This window comes from Bombyx mandarina, chromosome 21, assembly GCF_030267445.1.
Source record: "Bombyx mandarina strain Sakado chromosome 21, ASM3026744v2".
Classification (NCBI taxonomy): domain Eukaryota; kingdom Metazoa; phylum Arthropoda; class Insecta; order Lepidoptera; family Bombycidae; genus Bombyx; species Bombyx mandarina.
Window position 1 is genome coordinate 1,838,381 of NC_143227.1, and position 18,218 is coordinate 1,856,598.

An 18,218-nucleotide genomic window follows, 5' to 3' on the forward strand; every position below is an offset into this window, starting at 1 on the left:
TTGTTCTCTTTCGAAATTACTCGTTTTTTGTTTAATTTACTATTTTTATTAGTTGAATAAATGTATGCAAAATATGTGTACTGCGCATGCGTCAATTATAATGCCTAAACTTTCTACACGGTTTTAATCGTGAAAAAAAAACAAATATAAATCCTGAAGGAGCAATTAATTGGTATACAGTTTAATTAAAAAAATTAAAAAATAAATAAATGAAGTAATGTGCATTGGCGTTAAGTTAGACCAAATACATTTTTTCCATCCTCTTACCTATCGTATTAAAATGTTATTTTCCTAATGTTAGGAATATAATTTCGACTGTGTAAAAAAGTTATTATAATGTATACCTATATTATCTCTTGAAAGATAAATAATGAACATATTTACTTATTTGTTTATATTACCTATGTGAACTCCCTATCTTTTTTATACCTTCATAACAATAAGTAGGAGGATGGAAAAAATATATTTGGTCTAACTTAACGCCAATGCACATTACTTCATTTATTTCTTTTTAAATTTTTTTAATTAAACTGTATACCAATTAATTGCTCCTTCAGGATTTATATTTGTTTTTTTTTCACGATTAAAACCGTGTAGAAAGTTTAGGCATTATAGTTAACGCATGCGCAGTACACATATTTTGCATACATTTATTCAACTAATAAAAATAGTAAATTAAACAAAAAACGAGTAATTTCGAAAGAGAACAAACATGTTTTATATAAGAACAATCGAAAATGAATATTTACGAGTCATTAAGGATCAAAAAGTATTAAAAATTGCATTAGAGGGGCTAACTTGTAGGTATATTTTTAAATATTTTTTTTAAATAAATAAATGCAGAACAAACAATTATTACCAGTGAACAATCATGAACAAATGATGAACAAACGAATTAATAGAAAATAAGTATAAAATAGGAAAAATAAATTTTTTTGAGGGGCTAACTTCATTCACCTGACATTTCGTCCATATTAAGTGTATAATCTATGATTTCGTCTATAGATGCAACTTGACTACACAATTTTACTTGGATTTGAAGAGAACCTGTTCTTCATTTCGAAAATAGGGCAAATAGTTTGGCCTTGTTCCATTTGCTAGCCCAGTAAAATGAATAAATAAAACCAGCTATGGTGAGGGGTTACGACATGAACATAATCTGTGGCTTAATTTAAAAAATCCATAGATTGTGAATGCTCAAAAAAATGGCGATTGTTAAATTTTTGTTGAAAATTTAAAGCACAATCTTTAGGAATTGAGTTTAAATAATAAGTATTTATTGGTGCAGTTGTATTAATTAATTTAACATGGCTGACGCAATGGTAGAACGAAGACCAACACTACGGTTTTTCTGCCACAGGTGTGATATAGAATTTGAAGATGTTTTGCAGGTAAAGATCGATATTTTATATTGTTTTTGCGACTAAATTTGATTTTCACATTGATCTGTGACGTCGGAGATATCGCTCCGTGTGAAACCATATTTTTCCTATAAAATTTCTAGGAAAACTACGCAACAGTTTTCTTTTGATGAAATCTATTTCCAATTTTTTTTCGCTAATACCGGGTGTTCTGCGTGTCATTTCCGTGAAAACTCTTTTCAAGGGATGTCGGATTACAAAATTTTCTTATTATTACATCATCAATTGATTTACAGCCCTCGAACTTATTTTTTAGGACATTTCCTTTTAATAAGAACAATTTATAAATCTTACTATGTTAGTTCTGATGAGATCTCTGCTATTTGAATACTTTTGGATCCTAACCCAGTTTAATGACCTTAGGAACAACCATTAAACGTGATTTTTAAAGCACATGACCTTCTCTAACCTTTCTGAACTGGTATTTTGTTTGTTAAAAACAAATGTGAAAAAATTAGGTATGAATCAGACTAAAAAAATATAATGTTATCCTTCGTCAGGTATTTTGAATTTGAAGTTAGTTTTAATGCAACCTTTCAAATTTGAATGCTAAAATATATGTTGTGATAGTGCTAATACACTTAATACTTATTATTTTCTCAAGTAAATTTAAAAGGTTTCAATTTAGAAGGATTTCATTAATTAACTTCAAATGACCAATGATAATAATAAAGCATTTATATGTACTTTATTTATCTGGCACACAATACAAGATATAACCAAAATAAAACATGTTTAATACTCTTAAATATTTTATTGTTTTAAAAATTCAAAAAATCTCATGATGTGTTCCATCACAAAACAACCACTATTGTAAAATACTTGAGACTGATGTCACTACATAGGTGCACTGCATACTGATTGCTATCAATATGTACCAATTACTGCTTAATGACAATAGTATGTCTGCCCATTTATGCCAGTCAAGGGAGTACAAAAACATATTTTCTGACAAAATAAATGCATTTTAATGTTTCAGGATTATACATGCCCATATTGTGCTAGTGGTTTTATAGAGCAATTGGAGAGTGAAGCAGATGGTGATTTTGACGATGCAGATATGAGCAACTTGGACGATGATGTGAGCACTAGTGATGATACAGATGAGACACAAAACTCTACACAAGTATGACAAATACAATTGATTAGATTGAAATATAGTAAAAAGCATACAGACAGAAATATATGGTAAAATGTAGAAACATTAACATTGGTATACTACTCCAGGTAATAGATTGAAAGAACAGTTCTGATATTTGTAAGAATAACATTATAGGAGTTTGCAATGTGAAAGAAATTGTGTTGAGTAGATATGTTGCAATTTTATATTTTGTTGATACATGTGTAGAGTATTTTGTGTGTTTAGAAGTATATTGTTCGTATTAGTATTGTTTTATATTACAAACTAAAAAATTTTTTTTTATTGCCGTATAGCCAGACGAGCATACGGCCCACCTGATGGTGAGTGGTTACCGTCGCTCATGGACGTCAGCAATGCCAGGGGCAGAGCCAAGCCGCTGCCTACCGTTTAATACTCTCCACAAGCCTCATTTGAAGAAGGACATGTCATAGCGCTCAGGAATCACCGTGGAGGGGAGCTCATTCCATAGCTGGATGGTATGTGGCCAAAAAGATATCTGGAAACGCACTGTGGATCAACGTAGTGGCTCCAGGTAGTATGGATGAACTCTACTCCGGTGGCGGGCGGTGTAATGGTAAAAACGAGATGTCGGTATCATCTCGAACAATTCCTCAGAGCACTCCCCGTGGAACATTCATTTTAAAGATTTCTATCTATTTAATCAAACTAACTGTATAAATAACAGTTATGACACATTTTTTATAACTTAATGGATACTACTAACCTTTGAAATGGAAGATAATATACAAAACTGATCTCGCTGCCATAAAATATAATCTATGACTTTAATTTTTTCTCAGTTTTGTTTCATTCTTTAAAAATAACACTATACAATTTTTGTTAATTTTCAGTAGTAATGTGTGTATGTTTGTTTTTATGGTTTCTGGTCTATTGAATACCAAAGAGGGTATGAACTCATCAGGATCTTTAAGAAAATAACATTGATATATTGTTTTAACTACCAGATGATCTAGCTGGTTATTTAAAATACCAATAAAAATACCAGTAGATATTTTATACAATGATATGTAAAAATGTAGATTACTTAAACACCATTCTAATTTGGCTCCAGTAACCATACCACATATGGGATGTACGGCCTCATACAATTAGTGTTGGTTGTGCTTCACGTGATGACGCTGTTTAAACAATTTTGAAACATTTTTCATAAAAATATGTTGTCATTAATTGTACATAATTGGTTTATAAATTGTTATTTAAAATCGTGTATGATAAAACATCAATAAGAGAAATTGAAATTATTTGTTGCAATATTTGTGAAAACTACAATGTTGTTATCAGTACATGTGGTCATGGCTTGATAAAGCATTTATCATATGCTATGTACTACATGCCTTCTTAGAATGTAAGATAAAAACAATAACATGACATTGCATGTTTGTGTTGAAAATAAATTGTTTAAAAGATAGATTATGAATTGAAGGAAGAGTTAAAATAGATCAAAGAATAAAATAGTTGCGCATGGCCCAGGTGTTTGTAAGTTCAAATATTGCAAATGTTAATTAACAAATACACTAATGTGTAGCAGAAATGTTCTGCAATAATAAGTATTATCATTTTGTATGGACAGCTACCTAATTAGGAAAAAACAATGTGGTAACTTCTATAAACTGCCAGCCACACACAGTCATGTTTCTCCAAACTAAATGTAAAAAAAATTATGAGGAAAATTATCATATTTATGGGTCTGCTTGCCCATTTTTCTGTTATTAATGTTATAATAAAGGATTACCACCGAATCAATTATAAAAACCGTTTAAGTTGTTTAAATGTTATAATTTAAATTTAAATATTTTTTTTATTCACATGATTATTTTGGTAATTTACAGCGCCAGGCACCACCACCAATGCTTAACGATTTAGCATTCCTGATGACGGGAGGTCGGTACCGGTAAGCATGATAACTTCAATTCCAAATATAAAAAAATACTAATAATACTTCATAAATAAACTTCCTTCCCACATTACATGATGGTCATGGTCGACAGTATGTTTCCAGAGGTTTTTTTTGCCACGTGCCATCTGGCTATGGAATGAGCTTCCCTCCACAGTGTTTCCCGAGCGCTATGACATGTCCTTCTTCAAACAAGGCTTGTGGAGAGTATTAAGCGGTAGGCAGCGGCTTGGCTTTGCCCCCGGCATTACTGAAGTCCATGGGCGACGGTAACCACTCACCATCAGGTGGGCCGTATGCTCGTCTGCCTACAAGGCCAATAAAAAAAAACTGTCAAGAGTCAAGTCAAGAGAACTGTCAAGACACTATTGAGAAGAAGAAAATAATCTTCAATAGATTGTTGCACTAAAAGATTCTAAACAATTAAATTGGGTGGCAGTTAATGTTGTGTAGTGATGATCTGATAGTAATGAGCTCTCTGCAGTCTATAGTAAAAATATCTTATGTGGAGTCTGTTGTACACATCCTGATCTATGTGGTTCATGTATAGTTATCTCCAACACTACTTCAATAAAGCGGCACGATACTCTCATCGTGGCCGCTGATAACAACATTCCCGATCCTGCGGACAGAATGGAAAGCAGTCGACGTCGCCCCAAACACGTCAATTCGGATCCTCCCGATCCACTAACGGTGCTTTTAGGTACCTCAAGCACCGGTCATCGTTCTCGTCGAACCCGTCGCTTGCGACGACGGGCTCGACGAGTAAATTAACCCTCAGACACAGTCCACTGAGTTTCTCGCCGGATCTTCTCAGTGGGTCGCGTTTCTGATCCGGTGGTAGATTCTGCGAAGCACGGCTCTTGCTAGGGTTCGTGTTAGCAACGTCGTCAGGTTTGAGCCCCGTGAGCTCACCTAGTAGTTAAGGTTACGTTGATATAGACTCTCAGGCTCTCAGCTTAGGTAGAAAAAAAAATATCCAGCATAAAACTCATTGTCTTTGCAGAAACACAGGTAGAAGAGATACAATCCTCGAACAGTTACTCTGGATGATGGGAGCCGGGAGGCCGGGCACTGGTGCTACAACTGCTGGTGCACCATTTGTACTTGTCGGAGCACCGGGAGACTATGTTTTCGGAGGAGAAGGTAAAAATTTTATCCGTTTTATTATCTTATTATATCTAAATTTTGTTAAAAATATGGACCTGGTGGATCTATAGTGTTGTTTTTTTTTATTAGTTTTATTCAAACTAAAATGCCTTGACACCCATAAGGAAGGTTTTAAATTGTTACATTCATAGAATACATTTTGAGACTGCTTTAATGAAGATGGAAAAGATTTATCAACAATAAAGTTTTGATACTTTGTTAGTTATTGCTTTCATGAAGATTAAAAGACAAAATTTGTTATTAGGCTTAGACGCAGTAGTAACACAACTTCTAGGCCAGTTGGAGAACTCAGGGCCTCCTCCTCTACCACGGGATCAGCTAGCCGCATTACCACAGGAGATACTCACGGAGGATCATGCTGCTAAAGGGACTGCTTGTTCAGTGTGCTGGGAAAATTTTGAGACAGGTTAGTAAAACACAAGCATCTCAATTTAAGATCCTATAGCATGAAATAGAATTACATGTGAGCTCATTCACAAATTTAACAAAAAATAAATAAACAACCTACTGAACTGATTATTACCATCATGAATATATAAATATATCTTTATCAATTTTATATAATTAAGAGTGAAACTTTTACAATTTTTGTAGTAACGCATAAAATGTTTTTTACTTAATATTACTTATGATTAAGGAATGAATTAGGATTAATAGCTATGCCATTTGTAACAACTATCAACAGTGACTAATCAAGATAAGTTAACAAAATATGTAATTCACATTTCAGGCGAGACAGTATCGCGGTTAGAATGTGAGCATCTGTTCCACTCGTCGTGTATCTCCCCGTGGCTACAGCTACACGCCACCTGTCCCATCTGTCGGCGCTCGCTGCTCCCAGCAGACCCTCCGCCTGCGGATACTGAAGCCATCACCAATACCACAAGCACCACCACAGACACCACAGCCACCGCCACGACCCAGCAACCGCCGCTACCGCCCACGCAACCGCCCACTTCTACGGCCAGTAGTACTCCGTCAATAGCTTCAATCAATGCTCGGTCTGGTGTGTATCATCTTCCTGATTATAATTCGCAACATAAATGTTACGAACATAAAACTATTATGCAAAAACCAAATAGGATTTGCATTAGAAAAAAATAAAAACTCTTTACTCTCTAAAAATAAATAAAAACTGTTTGCGGTAGGCAGCGGCTTGGCTCTGCCCCTGGCATTGCTGAAATCCATGGGCGACGGTAACCACTCACCATCAGGTGGGCCGTATGGTCGTCTGCCTACAAGGGCATTAAAAAAAACCTTTTTTAAAACTACAATTTTATACTTATTATTAACAGAATGGTGATAGAGCATTTTTCATGAAAAATCTAAATACTTTAAATCGCTACAATTTTTTTATTACTAATCAGTTTAATTTCAAACATTTGATAATTAAACAATCCCCTATCTATACTTACAATAATCATAGTGTAAAATATTATTTAATATATTTGATGTTACTAGGTTTCGCGGCGGCGCTGCAGCAGATGATGCAGGCGACGGGCGCGCACGTGACGCTCTCGGGCTTCGACTCGGGCTCGTCCGGCTCCGGCTGGCCCGACACCTCGTCGTCGTCGCTCGGCTCGGACCGGTACAACATGGACATCGACTACGACTAACTGCAGGCTCGGCCGTGGCGTCGTTCGTGCCGCAGAAGATATGTATTGTTATGATCGAAAACGACGCGATTGTCACGTGAACTGTCGAAGCCTATGCGGCGAACGCGATGAGACGTACTGTGCGCGAGTGTGAGTCGGTGTGAACTAGTCGTTGTGTGCTCACGGTGACGCCGAGCTGATCTCTAGTGTTTGCCGTAGTGGATCCTGTGAATGTTGGGAATCGTGCCTTTCATCTGTGACGTTATTGACACTACTATATGTGTGTGGCGTAGTGTGGGACAACGCTCGGTGTGAAAATCTCACAGTGCACATAGCTAATGAGTTTATAACTTGTGTCGATTTGATACAGGTTTGTTGAAATCGACATTTTGAGGTTTTCCACGTCAGTCAATTGTGATTATCGAAATTGTGTCAATAAAAATGTTATAAATAGAATAGTTAATGAAATTGTTATACTATATTAAATGTAACTAGTTTAATGTAATGTAATAGTTGGGGTTGAATATAACTGACGTGGACTTGTTGTGTTAAGATTGTGTGCTAAATATTTTTTTATGACTGTGACAGATCTAAACGATCTATATTCTGTATAGTGAATTAATGTTAATGTTTTACTGGTGGTAGTGCGTAATGTTAGCCCGCATGGGCAGGTATTACTGTTCTGCCTAATTCTGCTGTGAAGCAGTAATGTATACCGGTTTGAAGGTTTAAGAAAGTGTTATGCAGCACAATTGAGAATTAGACCTCACATCTAAAGTTGGTTGGCGGCGTTTACGTTGTAATATCTTGGTTTCTGTTAACCACTTACCATCAAAAATACCATACAAAAATTGTGAGATTTTCAAGCTGAGCTTAAATTATTGAATTGTTTGTGATTTCGTAAACGCGCGTTTCACGTAATAAATGAAATTGTATGTAGAAGAGTCATGGTTCAATTGTTTTTATTTTAGTAATCTTTTTGTCATGTAAATTATGTAAATATGCATCGTAAGTTAGGGCCTTTAATGCTGAAGTAACATGGATTGTAAATGTATTAAAAAAACGATTGAAACTTTGACTCTAGTATATAATTTTTGTTTGTTTTTTGTAAAGTATTGTTATTATGGATTGTGTAAAATAAATATAATACATAAAATTTTAAAATATCTGAACATTAAGCGTTAGCTTTATGAAAATTTTAATGATTATTTTAATTTCTCTAATACATGGTTATGTAAATATTTTATTTTTTGAAATTCGATTTGAGGACACCATCGTAATGAAGTATTGATGCGTACAAAAAGCAATAATCATATTTGTAATAATAAAATGAAACAAAATACAAAATTTATTAATTGAATTTTGCTGTTTATTATTTAATAACATATACATTAGCCGATACCTCAGCTCTGCAGAGTAACAAGTATCTTAAACAGTTAGTTATACAGCAATTAAGATAAATATGGAATATTATCCATTATAAGAGAAACTAGACTTTAAAAGAAAGGTTCTACGTCGCGGCTGTCATCAATGAAAAAAAGTTAAATGAATGATTTAAAAAGACAATATTTTTCTAAAATTAATATTAAGTGAAATGAAATATTGAAATTAAAATTGAAATAAATTGAAACATTGAAACGCACAGATAAAACTACTGTGCTATTTAATTTCCTAACTGCGACAAGAACATATTTTTTTGAATTGTCACACTTCAGAACTGAGGCCTATCGATCGATACTATTAATCCAACAATCAAATTACGTATGTGGTGTTGTTTGAGTGCTCGCAGTCCGGAGTCTGTCAGCTGCCTATTAACATTGTTTATGGTACTTTAGATCCCCTTGCCTTTCCTAATAAGGAAACATTGTACAAAAAAAAAATGTTTATGTTACGGGCGATGGTTGTGTTTGAATCTGCCGGCTGGATCGTTTTTCGTGTCAATACCAATAAAGAAGACAGTTTGTCATCTTCCCACCCAGTCTGACCTCCATTGATGATGTTAAAAAACTGCTATAACCACTATCAAAGACTTCTTTTTTGATAGCTGTTCGAACAGTTAACTAAAACGGGTGAGAACTCGCACGAGAGGCACTTAGATTTGTTACAAAGAGGAACCCTACTTAATTATGTATAAACTTAAAAAAATATTTTAATTTATTATGAATATGTACCTACCCTACATTTCATACATTTGTTCATTCTGTCCGATGTGGTTGAAGCGGCCGTTGATAACTGAATGACTATACTATATAATTTTACAATATTACACAGCATTTTACATCATTAGCAGAATTTGCAATCTAATTTAAAAAAAATATTTTTTATGGAAACTAATTTCTTTGTCGGGGTCGTCGACCCCTAGACCGCTATTTTCAAATGAATTACATATTTGATGCAATATCCTTAAGAGATCGTAGCATATATCGATGTTACATTAGATCCTGTTCCAGTGGATATCCGACGTTATGCCTCTTGTAACTTCGAGAGCTTATAAAATTGCCAACGTTCCTTTTTGGCTTGTCCGGCACTGACGTAGTGAGCGAAGTAATGAGTATGTGAGGTCTGTTATTGCTTACGATCAAAGCATAACGTATATTTTCAAAGACATTGTATCACGAGAACACCAGCAATAAATCTGAGCATGAAATGTTGAACGAATGGAAATAAAAGTTTTAACGAAAATGAAGGAATTGGCATGTTTTATTTTATATAATATAATAACCCTATTAATAATTTTAAATAATGTAGCCTAGATTTGTTTTTGTACAGCTTTCAAAGTATTGATTTGGTAAATATGTTTTTGGAATAGTCTCCATTGTTTCTTCTCGAGGGTACTGATCGGGAGGAGGTTGGTTTGCTAACTTCGGTTGCTAGCGTTAAAACCAGTTGCACCCAACAGGACCGAGAGTCAATCAGGGGGACCGATTAGGACGTGTCTATAGCATCACCTATAAGCACAGTGGCGAGTTGCTGCATGAGACGGGTCAGTAGTTAGCGGCGGCCCCGATAAGGAAGCTGATTGGTTATGAAGTAGCATTTCCACGCCGTCTATACTAATCACTAATTTACTAAAATATGGGTTTTAGTACAATACTATTTCACATATTAATTCCATTAAATTAATAAAGTTTTATTTCGTTTGTAATTTAATTCATTTACAATACCTGACATTTCGTACATTATTTAACGTAGTGACGACGGATAATAGTCGTTCAGTTGGAGAACAGTGCTTAGTGCGAGTTTTTTTTTACTTTCTTAGTAGCGTCGTGGGGTCGTCGCGTCCCCTTGCGGGGGCGCGGAGCGGGCCTCGGGGAAACCCCTCTGCCCGGACTTGTGACTCCCTGCCTAATGAGGCAGGGGTGATGCGCTGCGGGATGGTATGTAGCAGGATCGTAGAGATTGGTGGGACGACATCTTTTTTTTTTTCTCTCTTCGCTTCTTTCTTCGTCTTCTTCTTCTTCCGGGGGCGGCTGCTGCTCTCCTCCATTTTTTTTTTTTTCTTTTTTTTTTTTTTTTTTTTTTTTTTTTTTTTTTTTTTTTTTTTTGTTGTTTTTTTTTTTTTTTTTTTTTTTTTTTTTTTTTTTTTTTTTTTTTTTTTTTTTTTTTACAATTTTGTCTTATCCTAGCTTAGCCTAAAGTACACCTAACTTAATCTAACTTACATCTAAGTGGCGGCAGCGCGCCGTTCCTGCACTCCGTGGAGTGCCGGGACAGCGCGCGCCGTCACACCTAAACTAATCCTAATCTTTTTTTTTTTTTTTTTTTCGGGTAGAGGGCCGAACCTCCTACGAGGTCCCCGCGCAAAAGGGGCGCGCGGGGTATGTGAGACTCAACGATCTGCATGGTGTTGTGAGCAGACCGCGGGCCCAAGGATTTTAGAGCCCACCCACTAAACGACTCCCCTGCACTCTTACACCCGACGTCCGATCCCCTCCGAGGTCAGAACCCGGATGAGGTAGGGGGGCTACCGCGGTCAACACTACAACCAGACGGCGCGGCTCACCCCAAGGACGCCCAGCCGACGGAGCCTTCGAGGCGAATCGAAGGCTCTGAAACGTCGGCCGTCTCGGTACGGCAGCCCGTCGGGCCGCCCAGACGGTGCCGCTGGTGTCCCGGAATACCCCGCTGGACCAGAACCAGCCTGCCGGGTCGGGACGCGATACACCGTCGACCGGTCGCTCTAATCACTCAACGGCAGCGCGCTAGAGTGCTGGTAGCGCGCCGCGCGGCCTCACCCCCTCAGGTCGCCCCTTGACCTTCACCGGGGGGAGGCCGCCACCTACAGGGGCCGGGACGTACGGGCGTATTCCCGCCTCCGGCCCCCGGCTCGACGGCGACGGATCGGTGCGGAAAGGGAAGAGCTCTCCCTCTCTCGCTCCGCCGCCTCCTTCTGCGAGATGGTGGACTCGCAGAAGTCGAGCATCGCCTTCCAGGACGCGTCGCTGCCGAGCATCGTAGCCACGACGCGCGGCAGCGAGAGGTCCTCTCCAATGACCGCGACGAGGGCGGCGCGTTGCTCGTCAAATCCAGAGCAACGCGCCAGCGTGTGTTCCGCTGTGTCTTCCTCGTCGCGGTCCGCGCAGTGGTGGCACTGCGCCGTCGGTTCCCTTCCGGCTATCTTGTGCAAGTACCGGCCGAAACAACCATGGCCGGTAAGCATCTGCGTTAGCCGGAAGGTGAGGCATCCGCGGTCGCGGCCCACCCAGTCCGCGAGAACCGAGCGGACCGCCTCGACGGTACGGATGCCGGCCGACGGGTCCGCCAAGCGGCGAGACCACGCCTCCAGCACGGACCGCCGAGATTGGAGCCTCCGCGCTCGAACTACTCCTTCGCCGGGGCGCCCTTCCCCCCTAGAGCGGAGGTCGCTACGCCACCTGTAATCGGCAGCGAGCGCCTCCGCCTCCAGGTCCCAGGGTGGCGCCCCGGCGAGCAAGCACGCCGCCTCGAAGGAGACGGTGCGGTATCCTCGGATCGCCCTGACCGCGATCGCGCGCTGCGGACGTCGCAGCGCCGCGACGTTCTCGCGGGTCAGGGCGTGGCACCATACGGGCGCGCCGTATAGTGCCATCGACCGCACCACCCCCATGTAGAGGCGGCGCGCCACCTGATCGGGACCCCCGACGTTTGGAAGCAGCCGGTTCAAAGAGCCGGCCGCCGCCATCAGTCGAGGGCCCAATTTTTCAAAGTGAGCGCGGAAGCTCCACCGACCGTCCAGTTCGAGGCCGAGGTACCGAAGACCGGTCACCCCGACCCCGACGCGGACGCCTCCGATCACGAGGTGGGCACCCAGAGGCGGCGCTCGTCCCGGCCCGTGAAAGAGCAGGGCCTGGGTTTTGTCGAGCGCCACCTCGAGTCCCAACCGTCGGATCCTTGTGACGACGTGTGCCACGCCTGCGCACGCCAGACGGGCAGACTCCCGGTAGTCCCTCCCCGGAGCCACGACCAACGTGTCGTCAGCGTAACAAATTACGCTGAGCCCGGGGAGGGGTCCCCGAATGACGCCCCGCAGGACCCAGTCGTAGCCGATGTTCCACAGCAGGGGGCCCAGGACGGACCCCTGCGGAACACCGCGCTCGACGGGGAAGCTGTACATCGCCCCACCGTGTCCGATGCACTGGATCGACCTGCCCTCGAGATAGGAGCCGATCAGTCGGCGGAGGTATGCGGGGACGCCGTGATACTCCAGCGCCCCCGCGATCACCGACCAGGGCAGGGTGTTGAAGGCGTTCCTTACATCTAAGGATAACGCCATCGCCACCCCGCCCCGGGATACGGCTTCATCGGAGAGGGCCCGCACGCGCAGAATTGCGTCGATAGTCGAGCGGCCCTCTCTGAAGCCGTACTGCTCCGCCGAAAGATCGGGACCCGTCTCGGTCAGGTGCCGGACGATGCGGGCCGCGACGATCCTCTCGAGCATCTTGCCCGCTTCGTCCAGCAACACGATGGGGCGATAGCCCGCGGGTGAGTCCGCGGGGCGCCCGTCCTTCCGCAGAAGGACCAGTCTGCCCGTCTTCCATTTCGACGGGAACCGTCCCGACTCGAGGCACGCTTCGAAAAGCCCCCCGAGCCGGTCCCCTAGGGCCTCGAAGGCCAAGCTCCAGACCCGGCCGTGAACGCCGTCAGGGCCGGGGGCCGCGTCCTTCGCTCTCATTCTGGACACGGCCGCATGGATCTCCGCCCCCGTGATAGGGGGAGGGGGCTCCTCGGCAGCGGGAACGCTGGGGCGACGCGGAGGCGTGCCCCACGTGGCGTCCATCTGGGGGGGCTCAAAGTCCCCCCCCGCTGCCGGCGGGAAAAGCGCGGAAACAATTTCCCGCAGCTGCCGAGGCTGGAGCCGCTCGGTCACCGGGAGCGCCCACGGCTGCAGTTTTCTGCGAACCATCTTGTATGGGCGCCCCCAGGGATCTTCGTCGAGCGACTCCAGGAGAGTCTTCATGCTCTGCTTCTTGGCCTCGCCGATGGCCAGCTGCAGCGCCGTCTGTTTTTGACGACAGTCAGCGTGCAGCCGGGCCGCCATCTCCGCGAACGTAGCGTCGCGACGACGGCGGCGGCGGTGGCGTGCGCTCCGGCGGCGCGCCCTCACGCACTCCTCACGGAGTCTCGCGATCTCGGGCGACCACCAGAACGCACCCCCACGTGGTGCTCGGGGGCCGACCCGGGGCATGGCGGCATCACAAATGTTTGCCATGGTGCCCCGGAACCAGTCGACCTCCGCATCCACGTCCGCGAGCCGCGCGGGTTTTGGCGCCCACGCAGCAACAGCGGCCGCCTCCATCAGCAACTCCTTGTTCATCCGTTTCAAGGCCCACCTGGGGAACGAACGGGGCGCACCTTGCGGGAGCTCCTCCTCGCCGCGGGCGCCCGCGGCTGACGACGACAAGGAGGAGGCAGAGAGCTCGAATCGGACGTATCTGTGGTCCGAGAGCGTCTCCGCCCCCTCGAGTACGCGCCAGCCGCGGGTGCGGCGCACGGCGGACGGGGACGCGAACGTAACGTCCACGTGAGATTCCCCGTTCCACCGCACGCAAGTCGCGACCGTACCTCTGTTTAGAAGACAGAGGCCGGTCGCGATCGCCCACTCCGAAAGAGCCTCGCCTCGCGAATCCGTGCGGGGGGAGCCCCAAGCCGTACACTTGGCATTGAGGTCCCCCGCGACGATGACAGGGCGGGACCCGAAGCGGTGCAAGAGCACCTCGAGCCCGCCCAGAAACCTCTCGAACTCGGCGAGGCTCCTGTTCGGAGAAAAGTACGCCCCGATCACGACGGTCCCGTCGATCCTAGCCGCGACGTACCCGGGTCCCCTGGCCACCATATCCAAGGGGGGTAACGCCGCGGACTGTCGTAATATAATGGCCACGGAGCCGTCGACGTCCCCTATCCAGCAGTCCTGGTCGGTGGGGACGAAATACGGCTCCGCGGCGACAGCGACGTCGATTGACCACTCCGCCATGGTGTGGACGAGGAGATCCTGTGCCCTGGCGGAGTGGTTCAAATTGCACTGGAGGAAGCGGTGGACGCAACCCATTACGGGGCTACGTCCATCGCTCCCTCGTCTGTCCCGCCTTGCGGCTGCTCTGGTGCCGCGGCGGGAGCTGACTCACCGGCTGCCCTTTTTGCAGCCGGCTTCTTTTTCTTTCCGCCCCTCCTCGTTTTTGTAGAGGAGGGGGCGGATTTACACGCCGGGCCCCCGGCCCGGTGGTCGGCCTTCCTTTTAGCCGCGTCGCACAAGACGCAGTGCGGCGCGGCTGTGGTGCAGGAGGCTGCCTTGTGCCCCGGTTGGCCGCAGCGGAAACACAAGCCGCTGCGGTCCACGGTCGAGGGGCACTTGGCGAGACCGTGGCCGGTGCCGAAGCACCGAAGACAGCGCCACGGCCTGGCATCCTGCAGCTGCACGTGGGCCACTACCCAGCCCACGCGCAGCCTTCCTGGGCTGTCGGAAGGCCGCCCCTGTGGAGGGGTGGCCAGAAGGGTCGCCGTTGCAATCGGGCAACGCGCCCACGCCGTCCGGGTTCCGGAATATGTCACCCGGAGCTCTCCAACTTTGACGTCGGCGAGGGCGCAGTTGCCCTGCGACGCGATGGCCGCGGCGACCTCCTCCTTAGTTGCGCACTCGTCGAGGCCCGTGATTTTGATTTCTCCCATCTTCACGGGCCGCGCGATGCGCACCACCTCGGGGTCCGGCAGGATTTCCCGCAGACGGACCGCCAGTTTTTCTGCCGCGGCGCTGGAATTTGCGCCGGGGCATTCTACCAGGCGGGCCCCGTTGGCTGTCTGCCGGACCTTCAGGCCACCCTCCACGCCGAGGGCGTCCACATTTACGCCGCCGCGCGCCTGGGTCATCACGTCGTGATACGTGATGCCCCGTTCTTTGGCGGCCGGCAGCAGCTCCACGACCACTGCAGCCGACCGCGGGGCGCGCGGCTTTCTGCGTGCTCCTCCTCTTCTTTTTTGGCCCCTCGGCTCCGCTCGACCCTCTTGGCGGGGAGCAGCGGCCGCAGGGACGGGCTTGGGGCGCGGCGCAGCAGGCGCCGCCACCTTCTTGGGCCCGCGCCGCACCACCGTTGTCCAGGCCTCTTCCATATTGGCCGGGGCCGGGGGCAGCGGGCGGGGCTGGGGAGTCGGTGCCGGTTTGGCGGCGTTGACGCCTCCCTTCTTCTTTGTCCGGCTCCTGCCGGGCCCTGCCTTCGCAGGCTGGGGCGGAGCAGGAGCGGATGCCGGTTTCTTTGGGGGGCAGATCTTGTTGCCCCCGAAGCTGCTGACCGCGAGACAGTCGCGGCGGGAATCCTCGCAGGTGTGGCTGTCTGTTTGGGGCCGCTATAAGTTTTAGCGGCCACTGTTCTACGAGGTGCGGGCACAGGCGCGCTGCCTTTCACCTCATGGGCGAGGGGCGGTCTCGCCCGCTCCACTTTGGAGCTGCGCGCCTCCTGTATAAGGAGCTGCCGCCTCAGCTCCTCGACCTCAGTGAGGCCTTCTGCTTCGGGCGGAGGAGGGACAGGGGCGGAGCCGCGTTGCCGCTCGATGAGATCGGCAACCATTGTTCGCAGCTCGGCCATGTCGACGCGGAGCTGACCGTTCTCCGCCCGAAGCAGGCCATTCTCGGCCGATACTTGCTCGAGGCGGGTGTGCAGCAGAGCCACTTCCTGCCGCAAGCCCGCCGTCTCCGTCGTCGTGGTGCGGTCCACGACGTCCTGCAGCCTTTCCTCAAGTGTGGCGGCCGCAGATTTCATGGCCGACACTTCTGAGCCCTTGAGGCCTGCAGTCGACTTGGCCGCAATGGTCTCAACAATTTTTCCGGCTATTTTACATGATCGGAGGGGGTCAGAGGGACCCACCAGCGTTAGGGATCGCTGTAGCCGCTCGATCTCTTCTATTTTTCTATAACTTTTTGCCTCACGGCAGGCGGCCCTAGACTGCGCCGAAGAGGCAGCGTCCAGTCCGCAAGACGATGGCTTGTTTAAGTCAATTCCTGCGGCGGGCGGCGCCGCAGCAGCCGCCGGCCCTTCCGCCAACGCCATGTATTTGGCGCTGGCAGGCTCACCCTCCGAGGAGTCGGACGGAGCGGAGGACGCCGGCTGACGAGCCGACTTCCGCTTCCGCCGAGTCCGCTGCCGAACACAATCAGCAAACAGAGCTGGCGTCTCCCGCCCACTAGATGCGTCGCCCCTTGCGGAGCTCCGCGCCGAGTACAGCGAGATCAAGCTCTCACAGCGCTCGAGGCGCACGGTGGGGACTCTGTCCCTTACGCGACCCGTGCTGTCGCCCCCTACATCTTGGCATTGTTTGCCCCCCCCAGAAACGGTGGGGCAGCGTGCGGCCGATCGCTCGACCGCACGGAGGGATTCTCCCCCCGCAGAGCGGGAGGTACCCTCCTGGGGTAATAAATCTTTAACAAGTGCCATTTTCATTATTCCTTTTTGATTAACCAGGGGTCGGTCCCCTGGGGTCTGGTTGGTACCCTCGGGACTGGACTCCCTCCAGCCATTCATCCCATCGCCGGGCACCAGAGCTTAGGATTGGGGCATTTTTTAAAGAGGTTTACGTCCTCGCGGCCCCGTGCCTCGCGGCAGCGGCCCCCGTCCCCCACGCGGTGAGGATTACGGGTTGGCCGGCGGCCCGCCGAGTGCAACGAGCAACACGACAGACCACCGCCCGACGCTCAAAAGAGCAACAACCACGAAGCCACGCCGGTATACCGGTACCCCCCTCTGGAGGGCGTGCCCCTGTAGCCGAAGCCGGGGACATGGCGACCAGCGGCCGGAAGATGCGTAAGCAACGCCGGCTCACTTCTCCATCGAAGGGCAGGCCAAAAGTGGCCCACCACCACCCGTGGGTTACGTCCGAAACGGGTCGGACGCGACCCGAAGAAAAAACAAAAAAAGGGGGAAGAAAGGGGAAAAGAGAGGGAGCCCGAGCGTCTCCAGGAGGAGCACCCTTCAGCGAGTGAAGGGGTTGGAGAGCCCGCAACTCCCCCTGCTGGTTTTGGTCCGCGTCGTCCGATCTCTTTCGTTGCAAAGCCTAACTAGGCTACCCTACCCCTACACCTAACCTACCTACCTAACACCTAGGAATCCTTGCAACGAAAAAGACCGGACGATACCTCTGGGAGTGGGACTGTTCCCAGAGGATCCCGTTATCCGCCACCTACGGACGCGCCCGGTGGAAGTCCAGCAAAACTCCCCCACAGACGGAGCCCCCGGCCACGCAGAGTGCGCGCCGGGGGGCCCGCCCAGGTCCCTCGGGAACTAATCCTAATCTAACTTAACCTTTTTTTTTTTTTTTTTTTCTCGGGCCGGGGGCCGAACCTCCTACGAGGTCCCCGCGCCTAGGGGGCGCGCGGGGTATGTGAGACTCAACGATCTGCAGGTGTTGAGAGCAGATCGCGGGCCCAAGGATTTTAGGGCCCACCCACTAAACGACTCCCCTGCACTCTTACACCCGACGTCCGATCTCCGTCCGGGGTCAGAACCCGTTCAGAG

The 18,218-nt window shown here is 47.2% G+C and overlaps 1 protein-coding gene across 2 annotated transcripts; it reads left to right on the forward strand.

The window, feature by feature from the left end:
- The first annotated feature begins 988 nt into the window (after positions 1-988).
- LOC114240281 (E3 ubiquitin-protein ligase Iruka) lies at positions 989-8,602 on the forward strand. Of its 2 annotated transcripts, none has more exons than XM_028170749.2 (7): positions 989-1,391; positions 2,401-2,502; positions 4,413-4,474; positions 5,484-5,623; positions 5,892-6,053; positions 6,378-6,653; positions 7,109-8,602. In XM_028170749.2, the coding sequence occupies exons 1-7, from the start codon at positions 1,308-1,310 to the stop codon at positions 7,261-7,263; spliced, it is 981 nt and encodes a 326-aa protein (XP_028026550.1). In that variant the 5' UTR covers positions 989-1,307; the 3' UTR covers positions 7,264-8,602. The 2 variants fall into 2 exon arrangements, with proteins under 2 accessions (XP_028026550.1, XP_089592287.1); XM_089736161.1 differs by having other exon boundaries at positions 990-1,391; positions 2,401-2,547.
- Positions 8,603-18,218: the final 9,616 nt, after the last annotated feature.